The 25,307-nt window shown below is 46.9% G+C and overlaps 1 protein-coding gene and 1 long non-coding RNA gene across 4 annotated transcripts in view; one reads left to right on the top strand and one right to left on the bottom strand.

Annotated features, from left to right (window-relative positions):
- ME3 (malic enzyme 3) overlaps positions 1 to 25,307 on the bottom strand; it is a 219,662-nt gene that overhangs the window by 108,870 nt on the left and 85,485 nt on the right. For all 3 annotated transcript variants that reach the window (XM_082749016.1, XM_082749015.1, XM_082749017.1), the window contains exons 3-4: positions 18,260 to 18,393; positions 15,196 to 15,345 (exon numbers count right to left, since the gene is read on the bottom strand). In XM_082749016.1, coding sequence (XP_082605142.1) covers positions 15,196 to 15,345; positions 18,260 to 18,393 — 284 coding nt within the window. The remainder of the gene's footprint in view (positions 1 to 15,195; positions 15,346 to 18,259; positions 18,394 to 25,307) is intronic.
- LOC309840463 lies at positions 6,023 to 8,110 on the top strand. Its single transcript, XR_014298612.1, has 3 exons — positions 6,023 to 6,252; positions 6,357 to 6,632; positions 6,803 to 8,110. It is a non-coding gene; the product is annotated as an uncharacterized lncRNA (long non-coding RNA).

The raw sequence follows: 25,307 nt of genomic DNA, 5'->3' as shown, positions 1-25,307 counted from the left end.
TTTCCCTAAGGTTTTCCAACAGGTGAGAATAGCAGAGTCTGCTCCGACTTGATTTCTGGTGCTCCGTGTTTTCCCAGAGCAGAGTTTATGAAAATAGGGTCCATGTGATGCCGGTGTAGTTCTAAAACACTTCCGGCGTGGGGTGGGGCTTTGCCTACAATGAGCTGCGGGCAGTTTCTAAACGGAGATCCTTGTACCCCACTCCTGACATAGTGAATCAGAACCATGGGAAAGAAAGCTGGCAGCTATAATCTGTGGTAAGTGGACTTTTACAGAAATCTAAAATCATTGGCCTCCGTAGAGGTTTCACCTCCCAGTCTGATAATCAGAATAATTTAATTGCATATTTATCTTAATTATTCTAGCTAGCACCCTGCCTAAGTGTGTTCTACTGTTACTCGAATTCAAATTTCCTGTACCATCTTCGTCTAGAAAGAGAGAAGTTTCTCTGCTTCTCACCCCTGGGGACTCCCACCCCCACCCCCATTTGCTCAAAGGAGGTTCACTCTGGTTGCATCTGTTCTTTCCTTGGTAGAAATGTTACCATGACAACCTGATGTCTACAGCTGACAGGCTCCTGCAAGGTCTAGGCCACACTGGCCAACAAGTGCCACCTACTGCCTTTCTTCTGTGATGAGGGCTGGGCATGGTTATTAATCCTCTGGAACCCAAGACTCCGGAAATGCAGGTCATAATCTCATTCTACTCTATTCCCCCCCCCCCCCTTTGGCTATTTTGTTTATTTATTTATTTATTTATTTTTCTTCTTTTTTTCTTTTTTTTTAATTTTTAAAATTTATTTTCAGCGTAACAGTATTCATTGTTTTTGCACCACACCCAATGCTCCATGCAATTCGTGCCCTCTCCAATACCCACTACCTGGTTCCCCAACCTCCTACCCCTTCAAAACCCTCAGATTGTTTTTCAGAGTCCATAGTCTCTCATGGTTCATCTCCCCTTCCAATTTCCCTCAACCCTATTTTTAAAAAATATTTTACTTATCTATTTGAGAGAGAGCAATGCTCAGGGGCACAAGCTTAAATGGGGTGGGGGTGGTGGGCAGAGGGAGAAGCACGCCTCCCGCTGAGCAGGAAGCCCAGTGCCAGGACCCTGGGATCCTGACTTGAGCCAAAGGCAGGCGCTTAACCGGCTGAGCCCCCCAGGTGGCCTGCGTTCCACTCTAGCTATTGATCTTCCCAACTGATAGGTCTGGGTTTGTGGATAAAGTTATTTTGTAAAGAAGGCGATAAATGTTATTCTTTAATTATCCCAGTAACATAGAAACTCTGCAATTACTTTTATCTCCCCAGCTTAGCTTTACACATTCTATTAAATTCCAGAAACACTTAGCCTGGCACTTACTGAGTGCTACTCTGTCTCAGGTCCTGGAAGGTCTACCTGCTAAAGATTCTTAAAGAAATCAAATAACATTTAGGTTAATGTTAAAAAAATTAAACACTAAGAATTTTAAACAAAATTAATAAAGTTAAAGATCTTTGTTTATAAAGAATCATTAATAGAATCTCATGTGGGATTCTTTTTTTTTTTTTTAAAGATTTACTTATTTTAGAGAGGGCATAGGGGGAGGGGCAGAGGGAGATGGACAAGCAGATTCCCTGCTGAGTGGGGAGACACACGATTTGAAGTTTGATTCTACAACCCTGAGCTCACGACCTGAGCCAAAACCAAGAGTCGGATGCTTAACTGACTGAGCCACCTAGGTGCCCTTCATCTAGATAAGATTCTATTAGAAGTCATCAGGGAAATGAGACTCCAAGCTTGTTTTATCATTGCTCCTATTCTAACTGTGGATCCTTCCATATAGCTTCCTTCTATCCAACAAGGCAATATGCCAGGCTCAGTGCTGGGCACTGGGTATTCAATGGTGAGCTAAATACACATGACTCCTGCCCATCATCAAGCGGTGGGAAGAAGAGTCCTGGATGGCAAATAGAAACAGTTTGGTTCTACCTCTCACTATTTGTACAACCTGGGGAAGTCAACCTTAGGAATCATCCATTTCCTCAAGTGAAAGGGGCTGCCCTATCTGTTTCACAGAGCAGCTGGTGGGACCGTATTTGAATTCATTCTAAAACTTCAAACTACTTTATACATATAAGTCATCATTATGAATTAAGCTTGATTCAAATGATGGGGGCGGATATCTATCTCTAGACCTGAGTTCTAGTCCTACCATTCCCACTGACTTGTACCCCTGGGCAAGCTGTCATGTCCCCTCTTGGCCTTTGAGCTGGTTGATGGACAGCTGCAGGATGGTCTCATTATATGCTGCAAGGGGAGGCAAACCTGCAGAATTGCAGCTAGAGCCCCAGGTGTCTTCAGAGCTAATCAATTCCACCTCCTCACAGACAGGGCTCCACCTGAGGCTTCTGGAAAAGATGGGACTCTTTTCAAAGTCCTTGTAGGAGGCCAATGCCTCCACCTGTCTCAGAACCCAGAGTGGAGTGCTGTCTGGGAGTTCCGGGGTGCACTGGTAACATCTGTGTTGGCTGTGCAGGCTGCTTCTAAAATTGGAGGCCATGTAATACCCCAATACCAACTCAAGGGGGTGTCATGGTAGCAGGACCCTGAAGCTCCTGGTGTGTCCTCGCTACCTGCCAGAAAGGCTCTGTCTGTGCAGGTATGCAGGACCTGCCAAGGCACAAGGTCTGGCTCTCTCCCTGAGGTGCTCTAACAGGGCACCCTGATACGGCATTGCCCTTCATAGCTTCACTTCACCTCGTCTTCCCCCAGCAGACTCTAACCGAGCTGATGCACATGGGGCTCCTGCAGACACCAACTGCTAATGTCATTCAGGCTAAGGAATGTGTTTGATTTGCCTCTGTTGTTTGGGGGGGGGGATATGAATATTTGTGGAGCCATGATTCAGAAATGCCAAGTTTCAACAATGCAGGACTAGAGGGAGTTCCAATGAGGATGGAGAGGGAGGCATTGGAAGAGGACAGACTTGTGTTTAGACCCTGGAAGGCACTAGCCAGATGGCTCTAGGCAAGGTCCCCATCGCCTCTGAACCTCTTGTCTGTGACCCGGGGACAATCATGGTATCTGACCTCTCAGGACTGTTGTAAGAGTCAGAGATAATAAAGATACCAGAATCATCACCCTACTGGCCACTCAGTGAAAGACAGTGGTCATGGTGGTGGTCGCCATCCAGCTTGAAGGTCCATTTCTGGAGTCCATCTCAACTTTCCATGACCGCCATTATGCCCCAGCACCTTCAGATCTGACAGTTCTCTCTTCACCACCACATCACACCAGCGTCTACAGGGTCCCCTTCCTCACTTTCATCTTCACATCTAGGACCCTCTCTGGCTCTGCTCTCCTGGTGCTTCTGTAAATAAAACAGTGTCCTATGGCCTCTCCTCTTGAATCCTCAAGAATTGTCCTTCTCGAAAAACACTTTTGTTACAGTTTCCCACTCAAAAGTGTACTGTGATCTCACACTAATACAATCCCAACCCCACGCTCTGCCTTACATCAGTGCTACCTCCCCCAGCCTGTCGGTGGCCTGTTTCCTAAGACCCCCTGCACGGGCCGTGGGCCAGTGTGGTGGTGAGTCCTCCCACCGGACATGATCAGTCACCAGAGGGAAGAGACTCAGGAAGGTTGCTCAGGCATATATTCTGGAGACTTGGAGGGGTGGGCGCTTCCATGTACTAGACATTTGTAGTTACTTCAGCTCATAGTGCCTCAGTTTCCCTTTTCATGAAAATGGGCCCAACAGTATTACCACAGAGAGATGCTGTGACATTGGTGAAACCCTAGAAGAGTATCTGGTGCATCAGGAGGTCTCAAAAAACCAACGTGAGCTGCTGCTATGTGACAGAGGTGACTCAGGCATCCCCTCAGGAAGGAACACTGCTTTCAGCTGCCAGCAACACAGCACTGACTCAACTGACTGGAAAGAGGAAGTTCATTTCACATAATAAGAAGTGCAGGGGAAGGCACCTCCACGATTTGTTTATTCAGTGGCTCAACAATGTCACTAAGGACACAGGCTGCCCACATTACCATTTGGGGCATTACTGGCCTGCCCTCTGGGCTGTTTTCTTCGTGACTGTAGAATGATTAACAGAATTCCACGCATCCCATGTGGACGTGGAAGAAGGAGCCCTCTTGGGACAAGAAACACCTTTCCAGGAGTCCTCTGGCAGACTACCCTCCCCTCTCTTTGCCCAGAATTGTCACTGGCCGAAGGACTTTACCACAATTGGCTGGGATTAATTAAGACCCACTACTTGGTGCTGGGAAAGACCAAGACTTCTTCAAAGCACATGGCCACTGGGAGAAAGAAAGATCACTGACAAAGCAAAACAAAAACACAACCAGGGTTTTGTGAAGGAGGAAAGGGCAGCCAGCGACATGTCTTCCGCATTCCCAGGCCCGAGCATCTGTGATCCTGGCTTGTTCCAACCACGTGTCTCACTCAGGCAGTTCTTCCTGCTTGGAGCTCATCCACAAATCTTTGCATGCAAGGGATAGTGCTGGGTCATGTTCCCAATGGGAATCAAACTCTGTTTTTCAAGGTTTAGATCAAGAAACAACAATTCAGTGGAGAGATTTCTTACCACAATGAATTACCTGCATACTTCCGGAATAAACTCGACAATCCCCACCGCACTTTACAAAGTGGCTTACGTTGCTTTAGAGATGCTCTTCGCAGCTGGCCTGTGAACTCCTCAGGGTCAGAGACCTGGAATAAACTATCTTATTCCATTTGGATCTTCCCTGTACTTGACGGTGGCCAACCATAAAGATGATGCTTAATCAAGGCTTGCTGAACCTAATTAGAAGACAGTCTTTAAGCGTTCTGTCTGGTGTGTCTGCAGGCACTATGCTCAGCACCATGGGAGACACAGAGAAGAACAAAACCTAGTTCATTTCCCTCCTGAAGACTGGGGTCCAGGAGAGGAGCTCATATGATAAGAGCTGTCAAGCTGGAGAAGTCCTTCCGTCTTCCACCACCCAGATTACTTTTTACTCTTTTGACTTTTTCACTTGTTCCCCTCCAGTAACCTCTGGACAGCGTGGAGGCCACACTGGGCACCCTGCCGCAGCCTTGTCTCCATCTGCAGCGTCCCAGACAGAATCTTCCTGATCTACTCCTTCCCATCACTCTCCCGTTCCCACAAAAACCTATCCTTCCTAACTCCTAATCTCCGTGGGTGGGTTTTTTTTTTTGTTTGTTTGTTTGTTTTTGGTAAGATTTATTTATTTATTTGAGAGAGAGAGCAGGGGGATGGGCAGAGAAGGGAAAGGGAGAAAAATCCTCAAGCAGACTCCTTGCTGAGTGCAGAGCCAGACACAGGGCTTGAACCCAGGACCCTGAGATCATGACCTGAGCTGAAACCCCAAGAGTCAGATGTCAGATGCTTAACCCACTGAGCCACCCAGGGGCCCGCAATCTCTTTGTTTTTGGGAAACTCTGGTTCAAGATTAGTCTCTAAGAAACCAGTTCATTGATAAAGTTTTCAATGTTACCCATCCAGGGCACATGAAATATTTGAGGGGATTCCTGTAGGGGCAATGGGCCAATCCAAGGACCTGACTATAAGAGTGGATTTTAGGCATCTGCCAGCTGGGGGGTGGAGTTCTTTTCTGGCAAGGCAGAAATTTACCCTTTTTCAAGAAATTTTACAACAACGATTCTTTATTCTTCATCTAGCCCAGAGCCTTTCAAAATATATGCACTGTTGGGGGCATCTCTTGTGAAGCCACTCCCTTTGGACTAAACTTAGTGTGAGCAAACCCAAGTTGCCTTGCATTTTACAGGTTAACGAGAGATCAAGGTTATTAGAGGAAAGGTCTACTCAACTCCTGCCTGTATGTACGTATTTCCTTCTCAGTAAGGAAATTCTCCCACCCCTATTCTTTTGATCAGCATGGCTGGGATCGCCAGGGACAAAGGAGGAAAAGGACAGAGTCCGATAAAAAAGAAACAAAAATCAGTTTGTTTAAATTGCCAGGGAAATCTGCCTTTGGCTAAAGGAAGTCAAACCCAGAACATCCTGTTCTAGTTAATAAAGCTCATTTGCTCCCAGCTTGAGCAGAAAAATAGAATCTCTGTGCCTGTGGGGGCCGCTCAACCTTTCCCACCTTTACTCTCAGCCCCTACACCCACACTCATGGATGGCTAGGGGCTCCTCGGTCCTCCCCAAAAAGCAGATGCTCCTTCTGGATGCTAACGTCCCAGGCAGGTCCCAGGCAGTTCAGTACAAACTCACTTCTTTTGTATGTAAATCTTCAAACTTCCTCTGCAAAAGAAAAAGGCAGTTCCCTGTAATTCAGATGCAAGAATTAACGGTCCTTCTTTCCTCTGTGTTTCTCTGTTTCAGAGTGTTTCAGTGACGTGGGATCCAGACACAATGTAACTTGCTTCAAGAGACATTCGTGTCAGATAAAAGCTGGACCACCTCATGCTTTGGAAAGACTCCTGGTGGCACCTTCTTAGCTCTCTTCCAGCCTCAATTCCCAAGCACGGGAACAACCCAAGGCAGACCCTGGACGGCCCAGCTGGTCTGCCTGGGAAGGAGCCCACGTGTGAGTCAGAGCTTTTCAGCAAAATGACACTTCTGCGGATAAGCCTGCAAGCTTTTTCTTGTCAGAAAATGGTAAGTGTGTGTTTCCATCTCCTCTCACATCTTCCTCCTTTCAATGCCAGACACCTCAGAGGCAAATGGATATAGCACAGTGCTCTAGTCCGCTCAACATTTACAGACTAGAAGGGTTGGAACGGGAAGACGCCCCCGAGACCCCCTAATAAAATTCTCTTGTTTTATAGATGAGCACACAGAGGCCCAGAGCCGGGGAGGGATGCATTGACAGTCGCACTGCCAAAACGCTAAAACTGGCACAAAAGCCTTCGTCTCATGACTCGCAGCTTTTTCTACGAATGCACAGCGGGGCCTGGAAGCCTCTGCTCCTTCTGCTTCCTGCAGATGGTCTCCCTTCAGTTTTCAGGGGCAACCTTTCACCAGCTTTTCATCCAGTGGCTTTCAAAATGTGGTCCCTGCCCCAGCAGCATCCGGGTCACCTCGAATCTGCGTTTTACCAGGACTCCGGGTGCTTCTAATGCAAGCTGATCTGTGATGCCCTACGGTTAACCTGTTCGCCTCACCCACCCAGTTCATCAGGGGGTCAGGACGCTAATCAGATCCATCTAATTTCACAGCCCTTTTCCGGCTTAGCTCTTCAAGTGACCTGTAAGGTGGGCGTTCACTTAAGGGACCCGTGGGGAACGAGTTTATGGTAAATTTGTGACTAGGAGCTGGAGTGGAAAGCTAGGAACCAGCACTCGCTCCCCCTACTTCTTCCAGTTGCTCCCACCTGCACTGCTGTCCTCTCCCCCTAGATCTGCTCATTTACCTCCTTTCCCTCTCTTCCTTCATAGCTGGCATCTGCTTTTGGTCTACTACGACCCGACTCTGATGTCTAAACCATAGCACACTTTTTGCCCAATTTCTCTTCCTAACTGTAAAAGTCTCCCTACATAACTTTTCCCATTTTTCCATCACATTCCTGTCAAGGACTCCAACGGGCCCAGCCCGTCTTCTGAGCCAGGCCACGCCGGTCACTCCAGTGCTTGGTGGTCTTTGGTCTGATGAGTTTTCCTGTCTAATCAACTGCTGAGTGTGCATTTTGGGAGAGGGAGGACTTCAGTGCACTCTGCAGGAGGGGGAAGTTGGGGGAGGAGAAAGGAAGCACCCAGGGTCTCCTTCCAACCCACCCGAACCTCCCCACTAACCCTGTGAATGAGACACGAGGGAACCTGGCAGTGGCTACAATAGTTAGGCTTGCTGAAGGGTGAATGGAGATGGAGGTTCTGTTCTATTATCATGACCTTAATCTTCGATTCACTGCCAGGCTGGAGTGGCCTAGGAAATAGAGATGGCAGGTTATTGATGCCCCGAAAGTCACAGAAGACCAAGTTGGGAAAACTGTCGAGATCACCCAGCACAGTGGTTTGTAGTATGGGCTGCCCATGAGAATCCCTGGCAAGCTTTTGAAAAGGAAACCTGCCCGGGACCCACCTTGGGGATTCTGTCTTAAAAGCTCCGACATGTTTTTAATGCACAGCTGTCACTAAGAACTACGGCTTTAACTTGACCCTGTTTGTTTTCCAGGTGGGGAAATAGGCTCAGCTATATAATGTGACTGGGGCTCAGTCAGAGATCTCCTTCCTAACTTGGTTATAGAGTTTGGGTTATTAGATCATCAGTGGCTAGAGCTGGAAGAGATCACAGAAGCCATGCAGTCCAACCCTATGCTTTGACTTGAGACTACGGAGCTCAGAGACTTGCCTACATGTTCAGCCGGGAAGCAGGGAGAGGGCTCCACATCATACATCCTGACTCTTCATCCAGTGCTCTGCGCCCAGTGCCAGGGCTGCCGGATGAGAAGCTAAGCAGACCCAGCTATGGGCCGTGTGCTTGCTGTGTTTTGGGGAGCCTTCTCAGTGGCACGGTGGCAACAGCTTGGCAGAGAAACCTGGTGTAACCGCATGAGGCATGGGCTCGGCCAAAGGAATCAGCACTTCGGTGCCCCAAGAATGGGGAGCAGACAGCCGGTCTGAGGATGCTAACCCTTGCTTTCTGCCTGCCTTCCAATCATGCTGGGAGCGTGTGTGTCTGTTCTGGACCAGCTGAGAGTGGGGCTGAGGTCCACGTGATGATGGGCTCAGAGGCCATCCCTGGGTGTCAGGGGTCTTCGGACATTTGCCGAGGTAACGTTGTTTTTGTTTCCCAGAGTGGCTTGAAGTCGAGATGTTGGTGCCCACTGGTCCTGTGAAGGGTTAGCAATGGCTTCAGCTGGCATTTGGGATGCAGAGGCATGTGGCCCAGGGCCCTTGGGTATGTGTACGCAGGGACAGGTGGTGGAAGCGGTTGAGATGGTTGAAGGTAAAGAGGTTCCGATGTAAAAACAAAACCAGATAAAAGAGTAAATAAAAGCATGTAGGGATTCAAGCACAAAAGCAAAAACAAAATGAGGCAATGGCTGAACAGATATAGTGAGGAGGAAACAGGAAGCCCAAGGAGGTGAGTATGAGCCTTAATCGCACCCTTTCTGGCCGCTGGGGTGAAGGAGAAGTGACGAAAAAGTCATGTCTTTGGAAGCTTGTGAGGAACTGGGCAATGGAGAAAGCACATTCACACACATTGAGCTCCTCTAACCTTTACAACGTGCCCACGAGGTGGACAGACCCTGTGATCTGGGCTTGGGGAGATCGAGTAGCTGAGCTCTAAGGCCATGGGGTTAATGGGGGAGCTGAGCGCTATTTCCCCTGGGCCCCAATCCCAGTGCTCTGTCCATCATGGGATTGTGTGTGTCTGACCACCATGTGTGCAGGCAGGCCAGTCACAAAGTTACATTAACTTACATGTTAATCCCTCAGGTGTCCCACTGACCGGGGCCATGAGCAGCTCGACTGGGATTGCAGGAGAAACCTGGGAAACTGGCACTGGGTCAGCAGGGACATCTTAGACAAGTCAGCCTTAGTTTTGATCTGGGTAAAGTAAGAAGCCCCTTTTGGGGTCGTGTAGGGCTCAGGGATAAAGGACCCGAAGTAACTAGCCCGAGGGCCTGCCACGGGCGTCGTCAGCATTCCATAAATGGTAGTCGTTACTGTCCTATAAACATGTCACTGGATTTGCAGAGAAGGAAGACAATAGCCTGGCTTGGGGCCCAGGCAGGCTGGCTTTGTCCAGATCCAAACCCAACTTCAGGTGTGTTCCACAGAGCCTCGGCCCAGTGATGCCAAGGCCCACTTCCTCCCCTCCCTTCACCACTCATCACAGCCTCTAGGACTGCTCCTGTCCCTGCCAACAGGGACACAAGTCCAGATCATTTCAGGTCCACATCCAACCAAAGAGTGTGTGGCACTTCAGAGGACTGAACTGCCTCAGCCAGGGAGGGTGACTCAGAGTCACATGACAGAGCCCGGGGGCACAGCTGCTGAGCACATAGGAGGGCAGGCCCTTGACACACGGAATCTCACTGACAAGCAGCCACACGAATGGGCATCCCTCCCATTTCCCACATGAGGAGACTGAGGGGCTGCTAAACCATCAACAGTCATTGGAAAATAGTCTTCGGAAACGGGGATTCAAGGCCAAGTCTGCCTGGCTTCAAGGTCCGTGCTCCTTCCAGCTCCTACACACTGCCCTCATCACCCACCCAGGTGGGACCGCACACAGAGGCTGGGCGATGTTAGGGTTCCAGGGATGTGCACATCTCTCAGAGCCCAAGAGGAGGGCGGTGAAGACAAGGTTTAAGCTTGTGAGGAACTGGACAATGGAGAAAGCCCATTCACACACGTTGAGCTCCTCTGACCTTTACGATGTCCCCACGAGGTAGACAGTTCCTGTGATCCAGAGTTGACCAGTTTGGTCAAGATGGAGGAGCCTGGGGGAGGGAGAGGATTCCCTCTCACTGGATAGCAGTCTTACACCCATACTGGCTTCCCCACAGCCCCCTCCTTAGCTGAGTTGCATTTTGGACTCCTGCCTGGGCTCCCCCAGGGCTTGCTCCTCTTCTGAGTCACATGTTAATGACACTCAAAGGCCTTGCTTCAAGCCAGGCTCTGCAGGATCTATGGCCCACGGAGGCACACGCAGAGGGTGTGCCAAAGGAGAAGAAGGAAGGGGCAGAGGAGGCTCCACAAAGCCTAGAACCTTCGGCCGTGTTTATCTGCCCAGGGATATTCAGGTGCCCATGAGATAGCCCAGCATCTCCCTCTAGGTGGTGAGGCGATGCAGAGGCACGCTGGAAGTTCAATTTCAGCGTTGGCTGGACCTGATTAGTTAGCTTGGAGGGGGGCAGGCCCTTTCACAGAGGACTCCATTGTTCCTGGGAACCTGGCAGGAATGTTGATCATTTCAGAAACCGAGAAGGAGCTGGCTCTCTCCCTCTTGGCCTTGGGGCTGTCCTCCTTTCAGATGCTAATCCATAAAGCCATTCCAAGCCAGGCCTCGGAGGCAGCTCAGGGCTGAGGTGGAGCCTGTATTCTCAATTCCTTCAAGAGCAAGGCAGGTGTGGAATCCACACCTGGAAAGCGGCCAAATGGAAACCTGGAGCAACAGCTCAGATGTCACATGTCAAATAGTTTCGTTGGGTAATCATCTGAAGGAGGGTTTGTGCAAAACACATGCGGTAAGTCTGTACCAGGAGCGTGAGGGAAGGATCCAAGAACACAGTCCAGTCTGCCCATGCCTGCCTCAGCCCCACACAGCCTCGGGCCCATTCTCTTCCAAGAGAGGCTCAGCAAACAGGATCTAGCGATCAAATATTCCTGGAGCCCCAAAAGCCCACCAAACGGGACCACTCCCAGACCGCAGCAGGCAGTGGAGCTTGGTGGTACCCGTCCACATTCCGATTCACACTGCATGGGTTGGCACGCAGGCCTTGCTGGGTATGAGCTGTGTGACTTTGGGCAAGTCATTTCTCTGTTCCTCAGTTTGTCCATCTACAAGTAAGATGATAGTCATACGCACCTCTTAGGGGATTGTGCTAATTAAATGAGCTCATATATATAAAGACCGTAGGAAAGTTAGTACCTGGCCTTCAGTGGACATGCATTGTGCTAATCATCCTCTTCTGCTCTGGGCAACTGCAGGTCTGCGGGGATGACAACATGCCTTGTTTCCCACGCTATGTGTCCAGCTTCTGTAGTACGCTGACTGCACCCACTCAGGGCTGACCTGGTTCTCTGGGCTGCAGTTGATGGCAGGGTCCTATTTCCACCCATATGAACCCCCTACTCGGCTGCCACACACGTCCCTCTCCATTGTTGACCCATTGGAGAATTGCCAATGGGGCCTGAACCCAAGTGACACGGCTCCCCGTGACTCCAACCCCTTGGGCTTGGTTGGGAAGGGAACCAAGCACTTTCTTCTTTTTGGGCAGAGACACTGGCCAATTCTCCTATCTCTCTATTCTCCCGTTTCACCCACCACGAGGTCCCAGAGACCTTACATTCTAGCAAGCGGAAAGGTGGGTATGTCTGGGTCAACAAATAATTTTGCCTCCTCCATTCTTTGCTTTCACCTTTTATGGCCCAGCTTAAATGGCACGTCTTTGATGTGGCTTTCCCTGATTCTCGTGGTCAGAATTCTTACTTCACTGGTTGCGAAACTGTGATGTTGGACAAGTTCCTTTCCTCTGGCTACCTCAGTTTTCCCATCTGGGAAATGGAGATACTGCTACCAAACTAACCTGACAGGACACTGGGAAGATCCAATATAAGCCAATGGATGTAAAAACCTACCTCCCCACCCCATGACCTTACACTCCTTGCCAGGCACAGGCGATGGGGAGAAACCCAAGCAGGATGACTACATAGGTGTCTACAAAATCAAACCCTTTCCTGGAATGGCCATTCCTCCTTCTTTACTCATGGAATTCCCAGCCATTCTCCTGGATCAGCTCAAATATCATCTCTTCTGTGACGCAATCCTACTGTCCCCAGGGAAAATAAATTTCTCCCTCCCATGTACTCCCATGTAGTTCTTTGTCTCTATTAAATTTCTCTTTTTTTAAACTTTTATTATATTTAACTTATCATTATTGCCTGTCCCCTTATTGTGCTAGGGATTTGCTGGAGGTCAAGAACCATATTCATTCTTTGGGGGTAATTTCATGATGCCCCATGCCCAGTAGCTGCTCCATAAATGTTCATGAACTCAAGTTTTGCTTTGTGTGTTCCCTGGATTCTAGAGTGGGTTCTGGAGGCAAATCCTGCTGTGTTCGCAGGATCCTGACCCTATTACTAGTTCATCTGGAGCCCACAACTAAATCTACAACCTAATCCCCGGAGTCTGTGGAGAAGGGCTCCCACACAGCCTGGGAGCGGGAAGGCTTGCATTTCCACAGGATCTTAGCTGCAAACCAGTAGCGGCCTCGAGCTACAGCTAAAGGACTTCAGGAAACAAAGAGTTCTGGAAGAGCCAAATCGCGTGTGTAGGTCAACGTGTGAGTTCCTTAAGTGTTCAATGACTCGATTTTCTTTTAAAAAATGTAATGGCGTCTACGTATAATATGACTCTATGTTTAGCAATTCTTCCTTCTTCCTGTAACGGTCACTGAAGGCAAATCGACACTCACATTTATGCCGGGTCCCTTATTCATGCCTCACATTTTACCGTCACAATGAGATCTGAAGTAGTAGTATTATTACCTGCATTTCATAAATGTGGAAATTAAGGCTGAGAGAGGATAAGGAACATGCCTAACATCAAGGAGACTAAATCTCATGGCCAACAGCAAAGACCTAGGTCTTCCTAGCCAGTATGCAATGCAGCTTTCCCATTAGAGTGTCAAGTGCTTGCCCAGTACTGGTCTAGTCCACACAAATGGATCTGACATGTTTCCAGCCCTCTCAAGAAATTTGTGTTCTGGTAGAGACAGCTGATATACACATAATTAAAAACATGAAGCACGAAAACTATAACTATGGACTAGAAGTATGTGTGATGACTTAAGGGGGAGCACGAGGGGGGCGTGAGCCGTTCCACCCAGCGGGGATCAGGGAAGACAGAGAAGCCTAGTCTTGGGGAACCTGAAAGTCTAGCCTCCATTCTGATGGACAGAGAACCAGGAGAGGAGAGCAGGCAGATGCAGGAGGCGGAGAGGGCCCCGAGTGTGAAAGGGCGGAGAGGGCTGGAGCCCCAGGCATCCTTGGGCATGGGGAACAGATCAGATTAGCTAGGGCATGGGACTTCTGAGTAGGAGCTGGGCTGTGACAGACTCGCTCTTGTCAAAGTGCTGGACTTCTTTCTTTCAGCCTTGTAGGCCGCTGAAGGCCTCAGAGGAGGACCATGAGCTGACCTGCACTGGGCAGGAGGGAGGGCCTGGGGGATCATTTCTGAGTAGGGACTGGGAGGTAAATAGGGTCCTGCATCTTCAGAAAGGTACCGTCAGTTTCCAAGGTCTCTGCCAGGACGGGTTTCGGAATGATAATAAGAAAAAAGGAGTCTCTTTCCTGTTGAAAGAGAGGTTGAACACTAGAATTGCTCTGGAACCCGATGAAGCGCCCCCCACAGGACGGCAGGAGCATGGCTATTCTGAGGGATGAGGACTTGTGGGTGTCCACAGCTGCACAACCTTCCACAAGATGAGGTCTGATACACTGCCCTCTGTCAAGGGTGATGTATGGCCAGAAAAGGAAGGAGGGGAACCAGCATTAGTCCCTGGGCTCTCAGCCTGCAAGGTTCAGCCCGAATGCGGGCATCAGCACAGGAAGACTGTTTTTTCCAAATTAACAAAAGATGTTTGAGATCCATGATTCCATATTCATCATACATCAAATGATATATACACACAGATTTATAAATTCTATGGAAACATAAATGACACATCTCCACACAATACACTATATTTTTCCATGTTCTAACACAGACCAAAACAATGTCCCATTACCTATAATAAATGCAGGTCCCTTTTTTAATTGTCAGTGCTAGAAATACGTATTGATAATTACCAGGCACCTTGCGCTGAGGATTTTGGGAAAATACTCCCATTTTTCCTTTTTTTATATACTTTAAAAAATATATCTTCTAAACTCATCATGGAAAACAAAACAAAATAAAACAAAACCAAAAAACCCCAAAACCAAAAAACAAGCCATCTTTTTAGAAAACTTCCCCCAAATTCTTTGTCTATTAAAGAAAACCTAGTGCCAAATTTTCGCCTAATAAAACGACATTTTAAGTGGAATCTGAGTCAAGCCCCAATGAAGGAACGAATACTGGTTCTCTGAGTCAGCAGAAGAATTCAGTCTTTGGAATCCAACACTCCATTATTCATTGGCCCGAATTGGTAAGAGAGCTGTCAGCACTGTGGAGATGACCAGAAAAGCAGAGGGTGGGTGGGTGGGTGGGGGTGTTTTAGGTGGATAATGAAAGAAAACCAATCCGAAATACCTCTCAGGACAACTCTGAACAGTATGTTGGGTGTTCATCATCTGGAGCGGAGCGCTGCTCTCCCCTTGCTTCCATACTCCCCTCATTGCTCTGTGCCTGGGGTAATTTTCTGAGCAAGTGCTTAAAATCAAATGTCTTGTCAAGCCTCTGGCTCAGTCAGGCACAGCCTCCAGAGTCCCATTAAACAAGGTCAGAGGAAAGAATTGATTCCCGTGGAGGAGACAGCCCCTCCCTAAGCCCGTGCCCCAGGACGGCTCACCGGGGCCTGCGGAAGGTCAGGCCGTAGTGCTGACAGGCCAGCCCCACGGTGGGAGTGTACACGATGGGCATGAATTTCTCCACATCTGACGTCAGCACGCGGTAGAAGAGCTTCTCGTTCCGGTCCTGGAGTGTCATGAGAATGATGTACCTTGGAAAGGGAGACAAGAACCAAGCTGGTCACGTGGGCCCTACAGGTGGGAGCGCAAAGGGCCCTTGATGCAAAGACCCAGGGCTCCCGCTCAGCTACGTACAATGGCACGTTCATGGGCAAATCACCATCTCTCCTCAGCATGAGTCTCATTTTCTATGAAATGAGGAGAAAATCATCTGCCTTATCGTACTTACTCTTATTCATGGCGTAGGCACAATTCTAAATATTCTACATTAATTCATTTAAAACTCTCAAGGACTTGTGAGGCAGGTACTAAAATGCGGATGACTTTAGAGATAAGGAGACGAGGCACAGTGAGATGAAATCGCTCCCCAAGGTCTCGTGGCAGAGTAAGGATTTGAGTCTAAGCAATCTGATTCTCGAATCTCAACCACGGTGCCATGGTTAGTTACGTTATCACGGGGTGGACATTGAGAAAAGACAACCAGGCTGGGGCAGAGTGGGGTCCAGGAAGATACTGAACACACCAGTGATTTTCCCACCCCTTGTGGCTGGATCCTGTTACAGCCAGAGCTCTCAAGTGTCTGAGTACGACCTGACCTCAGAAGGCACGCTCCAAAAAATCTCTTTCTCACCTATTCCCTGAAGCCTAAAATCACGAAGCCAGGAAAACAGCCTTTCATTTCATAGTCCTGAAAATGCAAAAACCCTAGGAGAAAAAAGACCCAGGGTCTGAAATTCATGATGGGGTGTAGGTGACTACTGACATCACACCCTTCCTGGACAACAGCTTAGGAGAGCCTGTGGGCACTTGAACCCTGGCATGGAATGGGTGAGAGTGATGTTCCCCTAGGGCAATGATCCCTGGGTGTGGTAACAGGGTCCTAGGTTTGAATCCCGGCTCTGCTGTTTCCTAGTTTTGTGACTCTGGGGAAGCCACATGACTTCTTGGGGCCTCAGTCTCTCCTTCCTTCCCAAAGGCACTGGTCCAGAATTAAAAATAGTGTTTAGAAGGAAGGGAGGATTTCTGCTTAGAAAAGCCAGCATCTCAGCTCATTACTGGTGTAAGCATTCTTTTCCTCAGTAGTCATTTACACACATCTCTTCTCAGTTCTACATTCAGTGATTTCGAGTTGGTAACTTGAAATCGGTCATGGTTGGGAATATTCCCATTATGGAAATGGGCAAATGATACAAATCAGGGCTCCCTCGGTGCCCCAGAACCAGTCAGTAAACATTTATCAGCATACCATTACCCTTACCCAGAAGAAGCTGGGGAGCTTCCTTAGCATTTCCCTGAGCACCTGCTGAAATAAGGAATTCTGGGAATGAGTGGGTCAGAGAAGTCAGTGGGTCAGTGGGTCAGAGAAGTCAGCAGAGCGCCAGGAATAAGCTCTCTGGAGCTCCCACGATCAGGCAAGTCCCCTGCTCCTGGGGCCCGCCATGTCTTCCCTCTTATATAGGTAAGTTCCATCTAGCTGAACAAACCCAGAGAAGTATGAGCAAAGAGGATTTCACGTTGGACTTTAATTCTTTGTAAATTTAACAGAAGAGGGAAGCTCAGGTTGTTCAAAGTTCAAAGCATGTGTAATGCTGTCAGTTGAATTCATTGTGTACTTTCTGGCTGGCTCTTCAGGGTGATGTAGCCAGACCCAGTGTGGGTAGAATAAACAAGAGGGAGTGAATATATGACCTGAGTTGCAGTGTGGCCTTGGAGTTCATGGGAGTGATATCCACAGCATTCAGCCCTTCAGGACTGCGGGGGTTGCGGGTGGGGGGAGTAGGCCAAGATTTCCTCATTCACTACCATTTGGAAGCAGTGGCTACTGTGAGGGGAGCACAAGAAGGTGGGAACAGGATCACCCTAACATGCTGCTGAGCTCTACCCCCACGAGGACAGCCACGCCATCAACAACCCCAAATCTTGGCCATTAAGCTCTACAGATATGTAGGGGGAACCCATATCCTCCCCCTAAATTTCCACTGGAGCCCATAGCAAGGTGACGTATTTATTTTACAAGCTTTTGCATAGGGCCTCCTGTTGTAAGTTACAGTTACTATGTAAGTGTTCTGAGCATGTTAGAATACTTATGCACTTAAGCCTTATCATAACCGTATGAGTTCGATACCACTGATCTACACATTGTACAAATGAGGAATGACCCAGTCGGTGAGGGGTAATTTTTGCTATTAAGTGGTAGAATGAGGATTGGAACTTAGTCTGACACTGGGGTCTAGTCTTGTAGCCATTAAGCGCCAAAGCCTCCAGCTGTGGCATAGCAGAGCAGTAAAAGGCAGACTCCAGAGCGAACTGTGTTCGAATCCTGGCTGTACCAGTTCATAGCCATGTGACCTGGGAAGTCACGTTCTGTAGGGAAACTGACGAAGCTGACCCTGTGATTCCTCAGTTGGCTCTTCATGGAATATCCTCCCTAGGAGAACCCAGAGGGGTGGCAGGGTTAGTTACAGTTCCCATAAATGTCTAACATAGGATATCCTAGGTCCTTTCCGAGGTGTTGCTGTGCATTTCCACTTTGCTCCCCGCAACATTCCCCTTATTCTAGGGACCTGGACGATGGACCCCTCTCCCGACACACTTGTCCTGCGCGCTCCCCTTATTCCTGCTGAGTGAAATGCCTTTTATGAACCCCACCGCTCTCTGATGAAACCCTAACTGTGCTTCTCGGGCCGACTCGGATGCCATTGCTTCCCAGAGGACCAACCAGATTGCACCTGCTGGAAGTCAGTCTCCCTTCCGAGTTCTGACTCTGCCTCGGTCCTAACAAGCCCAGTCCCTTGGGGAGATGACCTGGGGCTGGGGCTGGGACTGGGGCTGGGATCTCTCAGGGGCTCTCAGCCTCTCCTCCTGGAGAGTACAAGACAACCCGTGTGCTGCAGGAGACAGCTGAACTTGGGGCTTGGGTCGAGGGAGCGGACTCTAGGCACTGACTTGTCCAGGTCGCTCTGCTGCCGCTCGTAGTATCTCATGATCCGAAGGAGCTGGACGTCCTGGCTCAGGAAGCAGGGGGGGATCAGGCCGTGGATTCCAAGCTGCAGCCTTTCTTCCAGTGTAAAGGCCATCCCCTGAGAGAACAAGAAAGAAACACACACGCATGAAGGGATACGCGTGAAACTGAGGAGCAGGGAGGTCCTAGCAGCAGAGAACCAAAAGTCACCTTCTGCTGGCATCGGTCTCATGGTTTTCTCATGACTCAGTGGGGTTACGGGGTTTTAGAAAGAAGGCCGCAGAGCTGAAAGGCCGTTTTGCTCACATCAGATCAAGAGCCATAGTCTCAACATGACTTATCACTGTGGAGATCAACCTTGATCACGACCTTGATCACCAGGCTGGGTTTTGCTTGCCCGTGTTCTCTGCTGTAAAGCGACTTCTTTTTCGGAACTCTCCTGCATGGGAGATTGGTCTCTTCTCTCCCATGTGTCTTTATTCAGTCTCTTGTCTATATGAAAAGGGACTTGTGGGTATTTATTTTATACTTTGGATTATAATCCAATACTGCTTTATTTATTTTTTTACTCAAAATTTTCCAGCTTTGGCCACTGGGAACTCTTTCAGTCAGTTCCTGTGTCCCTTGAACATATGCTCTTAAGTCCTTCCTCCTTCCTCTCCTTTACCTCCCGCTTCCCTCCCTTCTTTCTCTCTCTTCCTTCCTCCTTTGCTTTTCCTTTCTTCCTTCCTTCCCTCCCTCCCTTTCTTTCTTTCTCTCCTTCTCTCTTTCTTCTCTTTCTGTCTTTCCTCTCTTGCCTCTACTTCTTACTTTCTGGCACAGTATGCTCCAAGCCCGTCTTGTATATTGCCTACCCTAGTCCTAGAATCAGCCATTTTTTTCCCCCCCAGTGATGCCTGATTCCTTCTTTGGAGCATGGCATTAGGACCCAAGATCTGGGCTCTTTTTAATAAATGTGCTACTTACTACTGGGGTTTTGTTGTTTCTAGTTCCTTTCAGCTGAAAGAGCAAGGAAATGAATCTATACTAAGCTAAAGGTAACTACATCCAAATGTCTCTAGTCCATTACCACATGGGTCATTCTAGCCTCACCACTTCGCAAATCAGTAAATTCTCACTCCACCCAGGAGAGACTTAGCTACCCCCACCTGCCGTCTATGTACTTAGTTACTAGATTCCAGCACACATATAGAAAAGTATCAGAATTGTTACCTAACGCCGCAATGGGAATCAACTTAGTACACCAGAGTATAGTGCTTACGAGCTGTTCCTTTTGCCTTCAGTCTTATAAACTCCACTTATTTCCCAAGTTACTCAGGTCATCACTTTTGCTTCCACCTCCTTCACTGAAGTTGTATCATACATTTATAACAAAGTTATATTCTCCTGTCACAGTCTGCCTTCTTTCGTGGGATCCAACAACCTACTAAATGATTTGAGAAAATCTGGATACATTAAGAGCCATTCTTTGTACTGTAAAGTTCTATGAGTTTTGATAAATGCATAAGATCATGAATCCATCATGACAGCATGTGCTTTACCTATCAATCCCTCCCTTTTTTGCCTTGGACCTCTGGCAACTACTGATTTTTTTTTTTAAAGATTTTATTTATTTGTCACAGAAAGATATCACAAGTAGGCAGAGAGGCAGGCAGAGAGAGAAGGGGAAGCAGGCTCTCTGCTGAGCAGGGAGCCCAATGCGGGGCTCAATCCCAGCACCCTGAGATCATGACCCGAGCCGAAGGCAGAGGCTTAACCCACTGAGCCACCCAGGTAACCCACTGAGCCACCCAGGCACCCCACTACTGAATATTTTTACACTGTCTGTACAGTTTTGCCTTTTCCAGAATGTGAAACCATTGGGATCACACAGTGTGTAGCCTTTTCAGACTAGCTTCTTTCACATAGCCATAAGCATATAAAGTTTCATCCATCCATTTTTGTGCCTTCGTAATGCATTTCTTTCTTAAAGATCTTATTAATTTATTTGAAAGAGAAAGAGAGACCAAGCAGGGTCGGGGTAAGAGCAGAGGAAGAAGCAGGCTCCCCCTCTGAGCCACCTAGATGCCCCTATAACTCCTTTCTTTTCATCATGGGATGACATTCCAGTCTGGTTTTACTGTGGTTTGTTTCCCCATTTATCTATTCATCTTGGTTGCTTCCAGCTTTTGGTGAATATAAATAAAGTTGCTATAAATATTCATGGGCAGGTTTTGTGTGGACATGAGTTTTCAAATCAGTTGGGTAAATACGTAGGAGTGCAATTGCTGGACCATATGGTAAGACTATGTTTAGCTTTTTAAAGAAACTGCCAAACGGTTTTCTAAAGTGGCTTCACTACTTTGCATTCCCTCCGGCAGCCTCTGAGTTTCTCTTGTTCCACACTGTCTCTAGCATTGGGTGGTGTCAGTTCTTAAAATTTTAGTCACTGTAATAGATATGGAATGGCATGCTATTATTGTTTTAATTTGCAATTCCCTATTGGCATATTGATGCTGAGGATTTTTTCATATGCTTATTTTCCATCTGTCTATCTTTTGGTGAAGTATCTGTTCAGATTTTTTGCCCATTTTTTGTTTTGTTGTTTTATTATTGAGTCTTAAGAATTCTTTGATCAACAGTTTCAATGCAACCCATATCAGAATTCAAATGGCCTTTCCTGCAGAAATAGAGAAGCCAGTCCTCAAAATCATATGTAATAACAAGGGGCCCCGAACATCCAAAACCATTTTTTAAAAAAAAGATTTTGAAATGTAATACAAAGCTACAGTAATCAAAACAGTGTGGTACTGCATAAGGACAGATAAATAGATCGACAGACTAGAATCAAGAGTTCAAAATAAACTCACACATCTATGGCAATTGATTTTTTACAAGGACATCATATCCATTCAATGGAGGAGAGAACAGCTTCTTAAAGAGTTGGTGCTGGGGCGAGTGCATTTCCACATGCAAAAGAATAAATTTGGTTCCCTACCTCACACCCAATACAAAAATTAACTAAAAATGGATCAATAACCTAAAATATAAGAGCTAAAATCATAAAACTCTTGGAAGGAAACATAGGGGTAAATCTTTATGACTTTGGATTTAGCAATGAATTCTTAGATGTGATACCAGAAGCATTAGTACAAAGGAAAAATTAGATAAATTGACTTCATTTAAAAATTTTCATACAAAAAGGACACTATCAAGAAAGTGAACAGGGATGCCTGGGTGGCTCAGTCAGTTAAGCCTTTGCCTGCAGCTCATGTCATGATTCCAGGGTCCTGGGATGGGGTCCCACATTGGGTTCCCTGCTCAGTGGGAAGTCTGCTTCTCTTTCTGCCTGCCACTCCCCCTGCTTTTTCTCTTTCTCTCTGAGAAATAAATAAAATCTATTAAAAAAAAGTTAAGAAAGTGAACAGACAACCCACAGAATGGGAAAAACATCTGGAAATAGCGTAAGGCATTTAATATCTAGAATCTATGAATAATTGCTTCAGCAGAACAATCAACAGAAAGCAATCCCATTGAAAAATGGGCAAATAAACAACCTGAAAGTACATTTCTCCAAAAAAGATTTATAAATCGCCACTAGTACATGGGAAAAACGTCAGCATCATTCATCAGGAAAATGCAAAATCAAAACTACAGCGAGACGTCGTTTCACACCCATGGAGATGGATGGAATAAAAGCAACAGTAAATAACAAGTGTCGATGAAGATGTGGAAAAAATAAAACCCTCATATGCTGCTGGTAGGAACGGAAATTATTAGCAGGCCCACCAAAAGCTAAACCTAGAACTACTGTAAGACCCCAGCAATTCCACACCCAAGTATATTCCAGAAGGAACTGAAATCAAGGACTTGAACAGACACTGGTACACCAACACCCAACGCAGCATTATCGACAATATCTTCAAGATGGAATCAACCCAACATATGAACAGACCAACAAGATGTGTATGTGTGCAGTGAGGGTTTATTCAAACACAAAAAGGAATGAAGTTCTGATCCATGCTACTACGTGGATGAACGTTGAAAACAGCATGCTAAGTGAAATAAGCCAGATATGAAAGGACAGATACATGATTCCACTTTCACAAAATATCTAAAATAGGCAAAGTCGTAGACACAGAAAGTAGATGAGAGACTTTTTTTTTATGGTTTTTTGTTGTTGTTGTTGTTGATGTGGAACTCGGACTTACCACCCCGAGATGGTGAGTCGTAGTCGTATGCTCCACCAATGGAGCCAGTCAGACTCCTGTAGAAAGTGGATTAGATTTCACTAAGGGCCGAGATGGGCATGGTTGAGTTTTGCTTAATGGATACAGAGTTTCTGTTTGGGGTGATGACACAATTCTGTGAATACACATCATGCCACTTAACTATACACTTAGAAATGGTTAAGATGGTATGTTTTGTTCTACTTTCCCACAACTTTAAAAAATTAATAATATACAACACCTCTAAACCACTGAGTCATACACTTTAAATGGGTGAATTATAACTCCATAAAGCTGTCTTAAAAGAATTCTTTGCATGTTTTAGATCTGAGTCTTGTATTGCCCATGTATTCTGTAAATATTTCTCTGAGTATGTGGCTTGTCTTTTCATTCTCTCACAAGTGTCTTTCACAAACAAGCCTCTTCTGGTTCGGGAACTGGCAGGAAGACGGGGAATCAGTGGGGCTCATGGAATCTGCCCCCTGGCCCAGTTAAGCCCTATGGAGACAGTGTCTGTTGGCAGGAGTACAGGGACTGGTTCCCTAAGGGACATTGAGAGGCATGGGGACCACAGCTGTTCCACCTTTATCTCAACATGATAAGGTGTCACCCATTGTGTAAAGGAGACCCCTTCTATGTAGAAGTCAGCCAGCACGACCTCAAAGCTCCTGGCTTCCTCAGCCCCCTGGCTTTCTCATGAAGGGTTCCGGTGGTGACGATAGTAGCAAGCCCCTGAGTAGTTGTCATGGTTGGAGGACAAGGAAGGGACCAGCATCCCCATGGGTGTTGTGTAGGGAACTCTGAACAGCCCTTAACTAATAATTAATGAACTCTATTTATAATGAGCCCCAGGTAATGCTAGCTTCCTCCTAGAAGTGCAGAAGGCTGTGTGGGTGATAAAGCAGACCTAGAGTTTTTGGAGGGCAGTCTAGCTTCCCCCAGACCCCTCGGGGGTGGGGAAGACTGAAAAGGCAGGGAGCACCAGAACTCCCCACATTGCTCGGCTAGCTGAAAAAGACCTCATCTCCTATAATTACTACAAACTCTTCTACATAAAGTTCAAGAGTGACAGGGAGATACAAGCCCATTTGTTGATATCAACACCACATCCAACACCCATAGGGTTGTTGGCGATCTTTGGCTCCAAGAAAAGGAGTCTAATAAATGCTCAGTCTTACCATATCCTTACAACCACACTGTAAGGAGGTTTTATAACCCCCACTTTCTAGATAAGAAGGCAAAGCAAGAGAGATTGTCATGCTCTGGAAGTTGCATAGCTATTCTCCATGTTTTATTGCGTCTTAACCAGGATGCGTCTTATAATCAGGAAGTCCATTTGGTGGGATCATTTTCTTGTGATGATTTCTTTGACTAGAGGCAAGTGAAGAACCAAGATTTGATCACAAGCTGCATTCTTGCCCTTACAGTATTTTCCTCCTAGGACCTTGGTGATACGGACCCCAGAAAACGTGAGTGGGGTGGGAGTGGTGAGGGAAGAATGGAAAGAGAGAAAAATAAAGAAAAGAAGCAAATGAAAGTTTAGACCCCTTAGTCACTCCTAATTTTCTCTGTTTTTATTTGTTTGTTTTGTAACTTAGGAATCTCAGAATACTAGGCTCCTCTAGTGTTTTTAAAGAACAATAATGGGGCACCTGGGTGGCTCAGTGGGTTAAACCTCTGCCTTCAGCTCAGGTCATGGTCTCAGGGTCCTGGGATCGAGGCCCGTATTGGGCTCTCTGCTCAGTGGGGAGCCTGCTTCCTCCTCTCTCTCTCTCTGCCTACCTCTCTGCCGACTTATGATCTCTCTCTGTCAACTAAATAAATAAAATCTTTAAAAAAAAATTAAAAAAAGCAATAATGATACTTCAACTTAATGAAATTCTGAAAAGTTGTCCCTCCTCTCAGAAGAAGTGCTGAAATGGTAAGAAAGATTTACCCCAAGATAGGCTCCACTTTGTTTGAAAGTATGACTCACAGAGAATTCTTTACATACCCTCCACACAAGAATACCAAACTTTTTATTTATCAAAGTCCGAAGTCACCAGTTCATAAATCCCCTGTTTTGGCCACCAGCTTTGCAAGCTGTCACGACACTGAGGTCCCTGATCATTTCGCAGGAACCACCCACTGCCCCACCCTGGAGACTGAGCACTTTCACCAAACACCATTAGGCAGGTGACCGGTCACTGGCTTGGTAAAGACTGTGAATCATCTCTTCTTGGCCCTAGAGATCCCAGGAGGGTCCAGGCCCTGAATGATGACATCATCTTCGTTAATGACCGCTGTGGCTTTTAAGAACAGCCTGCTTCTCTCTACAAGCCGAAGTTGTTTCTCTTGGCTGATTGCCACCAACTTCTTTTGTATTTGAGGAAAAAATTATGACTGTTTAGCAACTGCTAATTTCAGGGATTAAAAAAAAAAAAAATACTTCCAGAAGCTTCTTTTCATCCTGAAGCTAATGTTAAGGCAACTTCAGATTTACAAGTTTGTACAGCAGAAATGCAGGCACTTTGCAGATACCATGGCCTCCAAGATAGGATTGGAACAAGCTGATTCACTAGCCTGTGGGAGAGAAGTATTAGAATTTGTATTTCTCTACAGAAGAAATAACCTTTGCTAATTGATACTGAAAACTCTAGGTCTTTGTGTCAGAAAGTCACATAATTCCCATAAGGTATACCAGGAATCCTAAGATAGAAGTCAGGCTTGTGCAACATGGATTTGGCAGTGAGGCCCTTATTCATTCTTATCACATTGAGAAATTATAGTTTCTGTGTGCCTGGTTAAGGAAAAGTCACGTATTATATTATCTAGTTTTAATAAA

The sequence above is a fragment of the Mustela nivalis genome (assembly GCF_964662115.1).
Source record: "Mustela nivalis genome assembly, chromosome: 9".
In the NCBI taxonomy this organism is placed as follows: domain Eukaryota; kingdom Metazoa; phylum Chordata; class Mammalia; order Carnivora; family Mustelidae; genus Mustela; species Mustela nivalis.
Note: the sequence above shows the minus strand (reverse complement) of the source record. Positions and strands in the feature narration are given on the sequence as shown.